The 10,000-nt window shown below is 39.5% G+C and overlaps 1 protein-coding gene across 7 annotated transcripts in view; it reads left to right on the plus strand.

Moving 5' to 3' along the window:
• The window catches only part of LOC138023991 (melatonin receptor type 1B-B-like), a 23,482-nt gene that overhangs the window by 13,455 nt on the left and 27 nt on the right, over positions 1-10,000 (plus strand). For 3 of the 7 annotated variants that reach the window (XM_068871077.1, XM_068871075.1, XM_068871079.1), the window contains one exon: positions 7,322-10,000. This exon is cut by the window's right edge and continues 27 nt beyond it. In XM_068871077.1, the coding sequence (XP_068727178.1) occupies positions 7,352-8,512 (1,161 nt within the window). In that variant the 5' untranslated portion in view covers positions 7,322-7,351 and the 3' untranslated portion in view covers positions 8,513-10,000. Of the gene's footprint in view, positions 1-2,814; positions 2,973-3,374; positions 3,398-4,945; positions 4,967-5,844; positions 6,037-7,321 lie in introns of those variants that run through there. The other 4 variants (XM_068871076.1, XM_068871080.1, XM_068871081.1 and 1 more) reach the window with 4 other exon arrangements.

Raw genomic sequence — 10,000 nt, forward strand, 5'->3', positions numbered from 1 at the left:
CATCCATCTCTCTTGTATACCTTTCACTTTCATTTACCTACCCAACTACATATAAAATAATATGAATACATTTTTCAAAATCATATTATTTTTAATTGACCACTCCCCATAGGGGCTTTTCAGGGCCAATGAAACACAATCAACGAAACGACTGAACGTAGGAACAACAACAACAACTGTTAAGAATCCCAACTGGCCGAAGGCGAACCAGTTGGCTATTTACAAGTGCGGCTGAGAAGTTGAACCAGGGACTACCAGGATCAAATTCAACGACTGCATGGTCAGAACGAGTCTTCAGCCCGGGAACTCCGGATCTCAAGACAAGCGTCCTAGCCACATCCTAACCACATCACAATGTGCAGCACATATTAATTCTGTGGAAAACACTCAACTGCCATCTGTATCATCTTAGACGGGGGCAGACGTTAAGTAGTGAAAACTATTACTAGTTACTTTGAAAGTGGAAAAAGTCAGCTTTTATTAACAGTGACATCAGCTCGTGAATTCTTCATTGGTGTCCTTGTATTTAAAAGTTAGTTTTCCTGATAACTGCAGTTGTGTCTTCGGTTGCGACAAAAAGAGGGTCACTCGTAGGTTCGACTATTTCGATGGAGCACGAGGATTTTTTCGAATCAACTACTCACTGCTAATTAACCTTTTTGGTCAAACGAATAAAACTATGCAAGTATTCTGCGCTCCAAACTTTGGTAGAGAAGATCCAAACGTGTTTTTTTTTTTTAATCGAAAATATATCGTTTAATTATTACATTTTCAACCTTCCATATCGGCGTTTCCTGTGGTAGGCTCGTTACTTTCGGTTATCAGCTCTGACATATGCCGTATGATCGAGCCTTGCCCAAGAGTTGTCAGTGTAGGAAGCCGAAATGTGCACGCGTCAGATCGTTCGAATGTTACTACAATTTAATGAAACACTCCCGGCATTCCATTCGCTCTTGTTAGGATTGAACTGGACTGTCATTAACAAGGCACGTTCATGGAATAATTCATTAAACATGCAGTCACTGCGTCTCTTTAATCCAGCTGTTCAAACTCAACGGACCTCCGGCTTTAACCGTGTACGTAAGTTGCCCATTTGAGAACGTGCTCCAGTCTCAGAGGGACTGAGAATTGGATAGCACGTATTGAGAAATCAAGCGGCGTTGATAAAGGGATTCTATGGTAAGGATAACTTCTCAGATATATGGACTGATCAGTGAACTGCACGTTCGATCGAACTCCCCTAAATGAATGAAAAACATGAGAATTAAATTGAAAAAATCCTTGCACTTTCATCGTTACATCATTTTCTTTAGCGGAATCCCTGTTTCGAATAGTTCAAACAGAGCTGAATTCAAAGATAATATAAAACCCACAAATAATCCCTGAAAACATTGAGAAACATGTTTGCGGGGACCTACATTTTATAGTTTTGCTTAGAGACAGGTCCAAACCCCATCAGAAGGGCCATCGGTGAGCAATCCTCCGAAGCATTTTGTTCTTAAATAGCAAAGTTCCTGATGGGTGAAGTTGAAGAGCAATCATTCCATTACTTAGCAGAGATATGCAAGGCCTTAAGAGCTGAATTACGTTCTGGCATTCAAATCAAAGTTTGTCGGGTTGATAAGCAAGGCGAGGCTAATATAGTAACACGCATTCAACAAGCCCCAGTAAGACGATGTTCGAAAACATGCTCACACATGCACCGCAAACGAAATTTCTCCGTTTTACGAAAAGTAAAGTAACATCGATCATTCATTCTTTCGCAGAGATCTATTGGAAAAAGTCCATATCGGTATAAACAGCGCAAGGAATAAATAAGGCTTACCCCGCGTAAGATGATTATTGTTGCAAAACATAATTGGTTTTGTATTTGATTGATTGGTTTGTCACCCGGGGTTTGTCACCTTCTCTCACTAAAGTACTAGTAGAAATGCTTACTGATTTTATACATTTTTCTTATCCATTTGAACCACAAGTCCATATTAAGAATTTAACAAAACTATTCCGGTAAGTTTCAGTCGAAAGTTTACAACGCTGAAAACAAATTAATGAACTTGACATTATACGGTGTTTTTTTTCTAAAATGTTTGAAAGGAACTGAACGGAAGTTCGAACTAATTGACTCGATGCAAATCCCAAGGCTATAGAAAAGAAATCTTTTTTTCTTATCAACGTAATGCAGTTTGGTGATCGTGTGAAAAATGTATTTGAAAGTGACCTTGTTGTCAGCAGTGATTAAATCTTCAAAAATTCTGCAACTTATGTGTCAAGATGAGGTCGCAAATTAATTTTAGTGATATGTCAAGTGTGCTAGTACTGTGCGAGTAATTAATATTCGTGAAACTAAGCAAATCAAATCAAACTATTCAAGGAAAGGCCGAAGTTTTTAAAATGAAAGCAATAATGTTCAAAGTAGAAGGAGAAAAAAAAATTCTGTTGAAGCTGAGCCGGCAAGACTATGAACCTCAACATGACACCGAGTCTAAGCATGGAGAGCCCGAAATGGAACCTAAGTAAATTCTTGTTTAGACTAAGCAGCCTTAAGGTAAAATGACTGTTGACAAGTTGTGATGAAAATCGAGGCCGGATTTCCCTCACTTTGGAAGCAGATTTGAGGTCCTTCATCAATCTTGCTTCAAAAATGAAAAGAAAATTATGACACTGGAAGAGTTTAATCCCAATGCAAAATCTTTATGTGCATTAACACTTCCTTTCGTACGTGTCATTCAAAAATAAGGCGGGGATAATCCCTCTGTTAAGCTATAAATGGAATGTGAAATCGACACCGGTCTAAATCTTCCTATTATATATTATTGAGAACTGATAAAGCTAACAGGAGGTCTGTACAAGAAGACATCGACCCGGTGGAGTATTCTGCAAAGTGCATCTCTTGCCCATCCGAAGCGATCAAAGAGCCCTGAGAAAGATAACATTTATCTCTTCTTTGCAGAAGCGTGAAAATAGTGAAATAGGTGAGCTCAAGACTTTCTAACAAGTTGTTAATTTGTGTCATTTACCACAAACCATAGTTTTTAATGCAAAGTGTAACAGTTTACTATTTGTAATCTTGTGTCTAGTCTGCAATTTTTTATTTGGTTAGTAATCAAGAAATTTTCAGCCTGGCTTTGGACGAGGCTGTTACTTTGTTGAGTTTTAATGCGACCTTGCTGCTTATAGAATAACCCATTATAATTTGACGGTAGTCCATCTGTCTATATAGTGACGACTTGTATCATGTGTAACTATTCTTCTAAAATCATCGTAGAGGCACCGAGGTGCGTTTGTGCTGTTTGCAACGTTTTAGTCTGGATGATAACCTCAGTATTTTATGACCATGCAGTCAAATATGAAAGCTACTGAGCAATACTTGGAGATGATGTTTATTATGCTGCACAAGGTGATTCTAACTTTTAAGTCTGTGATTCTTAATTGGACCATTAGGGCTGATCTGATGGCACTATGTTGTCCAAGGCTCTTACTTTCGAATCTATGGGTGAAATCATATCCTTAATTAAGTGTGACCATTCAAATGAAAGCTGCTGAACATGTTTCTTATTCTGTACGAGGTGGTTCTATCTTTTCGTTTGAGTCTGTGGGTGAAATCCTTATATTTAACCATTCAAATGAAAGCTACTGAGCAGTATGCCCCGTGATGCTTCTAATTGTTGCTGTACGAGGTGTTTCATAGTGCTCGCTTGAGTAAGCTATTTCCATACTCCACTATTGTACAGTGTTGATCGTATTTAATTGCGGAATTTTTTCGAGACGTTTGCATGGAGTGTGCCAAACATCGCAGTGACATCTATTGAGACGGTTTTTTTCTGAGTTAGTTATTGTTGGAATGCTTTGCAAAATGGATTTCAGAATTGTTTCCTATCTGCCTGACAGAGGCAAAGTGTCAGAGGCCAAAGATAACATTACGTCACGTTACGTTTCCCAATTTTAATAGATGATACAAGAATTTCATTCTTTCGTAATTTCAAGTATATAACAAAGGTTGTATGATCAAACCAATTCCCTCAAAAAAATGGCATTTGTCCTGCCAAAAATCATCCAAAAATCAAAACAATGTTTCAATACTTTGTCTTCGATGCTATGATATCAAGACTCATTTTCTCCATACCCTCGTCGGCTTGTAGACTCTATGCCGTAGTGGTCATTTACTTCATGCATAATCCGTACATCTGTCCAAGCAAGGAAAATAAGGAGAGGTTTTATATATATTGATCGCCATTAGGTTGCGAATCATTTTTAAACTTGACCGATGATTCTCATTGTTTTTTAAAGCGGTATCAGTGTTTCCTTGCACGCCTTGAGCGTCGCGCGCTGTGGCGGGAAATTTCCGCCCTGTGGTTAAATGGGACACATAGAACAATTACATATATTTTAATGTTTCCATTAAATTATTGCCATCAAACTAAAAATGATGTGGTGACCGCAATAAACTTAATCTTCAACATTACGTACCAGATTTGGCTTTTGCCTTTTAATGATTGCGAAAGTCTGTTGGATGTCACAAAGCGTGTCTCGAGCGGGCAAGATCGGGCTTGCATAGGATTAACTAAACCGACAAAGCTTCAAGTGTGAAGAATTCCTTCCTTTTTGACACAGACATCTCTAAGACGACCTTTGTCGTTTCCTACGTTATCCACTTTTCAAACGAGATAACTGGCTCCGTCCGATGAATTAAATTTATTTTACTTTCAAATTCTTTAAACTAAGCCACTTAATTAACTAATCTTCGGTGACACCTTGATGCTTATCGTACAGGACGAAATATTTTACCTCCGCGATACAAAACTCAAAAAAGCAATAATCTTTTTTTTTTTCAGTACTTACTTGTAAGTCATTTTGTATTTCAAGTACTGAACCATCGAAGAAGAGCCAGCAACCTCGAAACATATCCATCTGGTTTATTCTGAATCTTTTCTTATCGACTGCGCTAGAGTTTTCTTACCACGACAAAGTAAGCTGTTTTCAGAGTTCCTCTGACGTTCTTTTAATGTAAAGTTTGCTTCGTAGGCCACATCTCTACCAAGACAGTATAGGCATATCAAAAACTGCTTCATGTGCTACTTATTTTTTACGGTGACTTATATTAAATTGGCCTGGGAAAATGAATGGGAGAACTTACATCAGACTAAAATCTCGAAGTTTGTGAATTGCATCTGAAGGCTCCACAAGAGAACACTGTTGCCGGGCAATGCACGGGTCAGACTTCAACGAGAAAAAAAAAGAGACCATTGCAAAGGATTTTTACTGAAATAGCCGCACTTAGTCGACTTAATGTTTTCCTTGCGTTAAGCAAGGCCCATGGACATATAGTCGACAAGTCAGCATTTTTTGCAGCATGCCTTTTGATCCACGTGTAATGAATTTGCAGATATAAGGACATCAGAATTTCGATCCAATTATATAAAGGATCTTAACGCGAAGCAGGGTATTGAGTTTCGCATCACTGAGTGTTCACAGTAATTAATCTTTCCTCTTTCTCGGTGGGTCTTTACTTTCGCGTTTTTTCTTGTATTCGTAACAAAACGTGGATTATTCTTTAGTGGGTTATGTATGTAGTCTAGCTATGTAGCCTACTATTCTTGCAAAACACAATGGAGCCGAGAATGAAGCGCCGTTCTAAACATCTCCACGTATCGTAAATCACTCCCTGCTAATACTTTGCAAAAGGATTTTAAGAAGATTTCGATTAACCCTCTCTGATCTGTCAAGGGCTCTATCTGTTTCCGCCGCTGTTGTTAAGTAGAAAGCATTTGATAATGTCAATTTTTGATGGTTTCCGCCTTAAAGAACACTTTGGAACGCCGGCAAAAAAGTTATTTACGGGAGTTTGTTAGCCAACTGGCAGCTAATTTTAAATTGTTATCGCATATTTGGGTCTGTTTTCCCATTGCCAGTTTTCAATGCCAGCAGAGTTGTTTGCTGATACTTGGCAAAAAGGCGTAACAACCGACATTCTCGAATCGGACACATTTGGGATCAGACAGTTTCGTTTCACTTTTGTGGAAGTCAAAACTTTATGACGTATGTACTTCATCTATTCTTTTAATCGTCGGCAAGTTTGAAACACTGAAAACAATTGCGTCTTACAAAGCAGCTAAACGAAGGCAAAGCGGCAAATTCCACAGCTGAAAAGTCTGTGTACCTGTAGATGTACATGTAAGACCATATTATAGATGATAGAGAATGAATTCGAACCTAACTGAACGAAACAGTTTTCAAGTTCTTCAGGGGCACCCAACGAGAGTATAGCTCAAATGTATTTTAGTATCTAACGTTAGATACAGGTATATTTTTATCCTCTAAAAATTTTTCATCTGTTCGGATTCCCTGGCCGAAAGTCTATTGATCCGAAAATTATAGGGATCAAAACTTACCTTTTCGAAAATTTCAGCCAGACAAAAGGGCTCTCGAAAATTCTAGGTGAGCTTTTTAGGGTAAAAATTCGTTTAAAATGGGCAATTATACCATGTTTTAGTTGTTCGAAAATCCTAGGACAGGCAAGCAAGCAAGGAATTTTACAACAAATGTTCCGAAAATTCTAGATCTCAAATCGTCTTCCGAACAGATTTTTCTCCGAAAATTGACGTTGGTGTCTCTGGTTCTTGGATTGATCATGTTTGGATCAAGTCAGTTTAAATCCTTTATTTTTGAAGTGAGTAAAGTGTATCCTTCGGGGGTTTCACCATGCAAACGTGAAATTTGTCACAGTGATTTTCAGGAGGTTGCTTCAGTATCTATTGTGTTCATGTTTGCTGTTGAGAAAGTGCTGGGGCTTAATTTAGTTGTCAGATCGGCTTTAAGGAATCCGTTAAGAAGTGCTTAGTACATGGCAGACAGATGGAGCAGAATAATACTTCTTGACGATATTGAACGAGATGTAGCTGGTGTTTCCCGAAATGGGACGAAATTATAATCGAGATATGACCTAAGACTAAAAGAGGTTTTATCAGGAACGTCTAGAATCCGTATGTGGGGCAGCAGAAAGGACTTCCTTTAAAAGGTCCCTTTGCAGTCTTATTCATTTTAAGCCATATACCTATCAATATTGTTCACGACTCGGTCCGAGTTTATTTCACTGCAGTGAACTTTGCTAAATACGTGTCGTTTTCTCCTCAAGAAAAATTGACCTTTGTCACGGTTAAGTCCCTGTTACATCATAAATCTTTTACAATTTTAGCATACAAAGGCCGGAATTTGAAGGGTTTAGTTCTAAATGCCGTTTTATCTCTGCAAATCCCTCTTAAGCGTTGAATGGAAATTATTGTAGAAGATGGTTTCGTCAGTAATCTGGTTTCTTATTTTTCAGTTTGAATACAAGCTGCCTTCTTGAAGCACAATGGCGCACTCGGTTTTGCCCGACTTTCACTGGTCTGCAGCAGCTGTCGCCATATTGGCCCCTGTAGTTGCATTGATTATTCTGTTTGGAATCATTGGAAATATTCTTGTTATAATTGTGTTGTGGCAACAAAAGCGTCGCTCGCATCGCAAGAGTGGAAGTTTCTTTCTCATCAGTTTGGCAGCGGCCGACATTCTCGCTTCTGCGAACCTCATATTTATGTTAGCAACCATCATTAACAAAGGAGAGTGGATCTTTGGGGAGCCTTTGTGCAAACTGAACGGTTTTCTGACTGTGCTTCTGGGCGCTACCTCGCTGCTTACGCTCTGTGCAATCAGTGTAAACCGGTATTTTAAGATTGTGGAAGGAGGGAAATACGATCGAATCTTCTCCTACAGCAATACCCTTCGGATTCTTGCGGTCACGTGGTTCATCCCCTTCGTCCTGTCGCTCGCACCAATCATCGGGTGGTCGGCGCACGAGTATCAAGTCGGAAAATGCGTCTGTCATTTCCTGTTCAGTCGAAATATCTCTTACACGCTGACCTTTGCTACTTTGGTAGTGGCTATTCCTTTCAGCATTATCCTTTTTTGCTATTTCAAGATTTACAAGATTATCAAAGCACATGGCACCATGATCGGAAACCTTCGGCGGGACCAACCTTCGGTCAATGTAGAAGACATCAAAATTGCTACAACTCTGTTCACAGTTATCGTTGTGTTTATCATTTGCTACATTCCTGCGAGTGTGATAAACATTCTGGACATGACGAATTTGGGATTCAGGATTCCTCATTGGCTGGACATGTTCTCCTTCGTGTTAGTTGTCTCCAATCATGCCAATAACCCGGTGATTTACAACGCCCTCAACCGATCTTTCAGGCAGTCATTTCGTGAGGTCTTACATATAGGGCCACCAGGACAGCCCCGCCCCGCGAGCAGGTTGCACAGCGGTAGCTGTTCAAAAAGCACAATTCCGCGATGCCTGCAGTCAAAAGGTGAAAAAGGAGAGAAAAATCCCAACAACCCTTGCTACCAGCACTCGACCTCATCCACCGAAAAGTATACTCCAGAAGTTGTTGAAGTTACTGAGAATTTGGACTTTGATCAAGAGACTATTGTGCCGAAAGGGTGTCTTAGCGACCAATCTTCATATTGCTAATTTATCTGACTCTTATTAACGTTTGACTAGTTCGAATCGAACAAGCACAGAACGATGCTCATGTAAATAACTGTAAATATGTTTTGGTAGGTTGGTAAGACAGCGACTTCTAGCGCGAAACAGCCTTGTTGGGATCGAAATAACTCCTCTTCACCTATCATACAGAAAGCCGGGCATTTCGGAGTGAATTGTTTTGTAAATACAGTGAAAAAAAGAATCATTTTTTCTTTGTTATGAGATCTATGTAGACTTTTTCTACAAATTAAGGATTACCCCGAGTTCATCGACTCATGATCAACGGCGCTTTTACCATGCAGCTGAAATCTCTCCCCCTGATCACAGATCTCAGTGTTTGTCTCAAGTACTATACTTCAGTTGTCAGTTTATTGTTAACAATATTTTGCTTTTTTTACGTCAGCTTTGACTTAGAGAAGTCAAAACAATGATTTATTTCGATTCTGGCTTGCATCGGGCCTTTTTCCTCAAATATCAAACAAAACCTAAGAAAAAAGGAGAGAAAAAAGTTTAAATGAGATAATTTTCATGCTTTTGTAACTTGGAACAGCTTGCTGCCTGTGTACCGTTTTCCGTGCAATTCTGACATCACGGCGGCCATGTTAGTGGAAAGAACAGTAGCAAAGAAGTCTCAAGGGGATTTGAGCTACATTTTGCTATTGTTTTGGCACCAAGATGGCCGGCGTCTTATCACGCAAGTACAATCAAAGATTCTCTCGATTACGCCGGAGATGAACCGTAGGGGAGAGAGGTAGTTTGGGCCCCGGGGGGGGGGGGGGGGGAATTTGATATATCCCTGGGTGGGGAGGTGCGGCGCGGCCCCTCATATCCTGACCCTGTTTAAGACAAATATCGCTGATTTTCCTGCTCTGTTTAAGAGAGAATTCCGATTTTTGATACCCCCTTTTAAGACATTTAACCCAGTTTAAGACAAAATTTGAATAATGCGATACCCTGATTAAGACAAAAAATGATAAATTCGATACCCTGTTCAAGACAAAAATCCCGAAAAACATACTCTGGCTGGCCGCACGTCCCCATTAAGCCCTTATAAGGGAGTACCCCCCCCCCCCCCCCCCCGTTAGTTTAGGGCAAGCATAATTAATTGGATTGATGCGGAAATCCTACACGAAAACCCCAAAAAGTTCATTCGATGAATGAAACAACCCCTAAGCCAAAGGCTATTACTTAAGTGTAGTTCTCTCTCGATTTGGAGAGAGAGAGGCACGCATCCACACTGGCTCGAGTTCTTACAAATGACTTACGATATCACCAGTAAAAACTGAGCAAAAAACTTAAGAAAAAAGGTGTCAACAAATGTTAACGTAAAATAGACGAAAACCTGTTGTATTGGAAATGCACAATTTTAAATTTGATACTGACGATACTGATCCTGTACTGTATTCTTGATTATATAAGAAAGTAAAGAGGAAGTATAAATGATGGTGTCAACAGCGAACGCTGTTAAGTTGC

Source organism: Montipora capricornis, chromosome 11 (genome assembly GCF_036669925.1).
Source record: "Montipora capricornis isolate CH-2021 chromosome 11, ASM3666992v2, whole genome shotgun sequence".
Lineage (NCBI taxonomy): Eukaryota > Metazoa > Cnidaria > Anthozoa > Scleractinia > Acroporidae > Montipora > Montipora capricornis.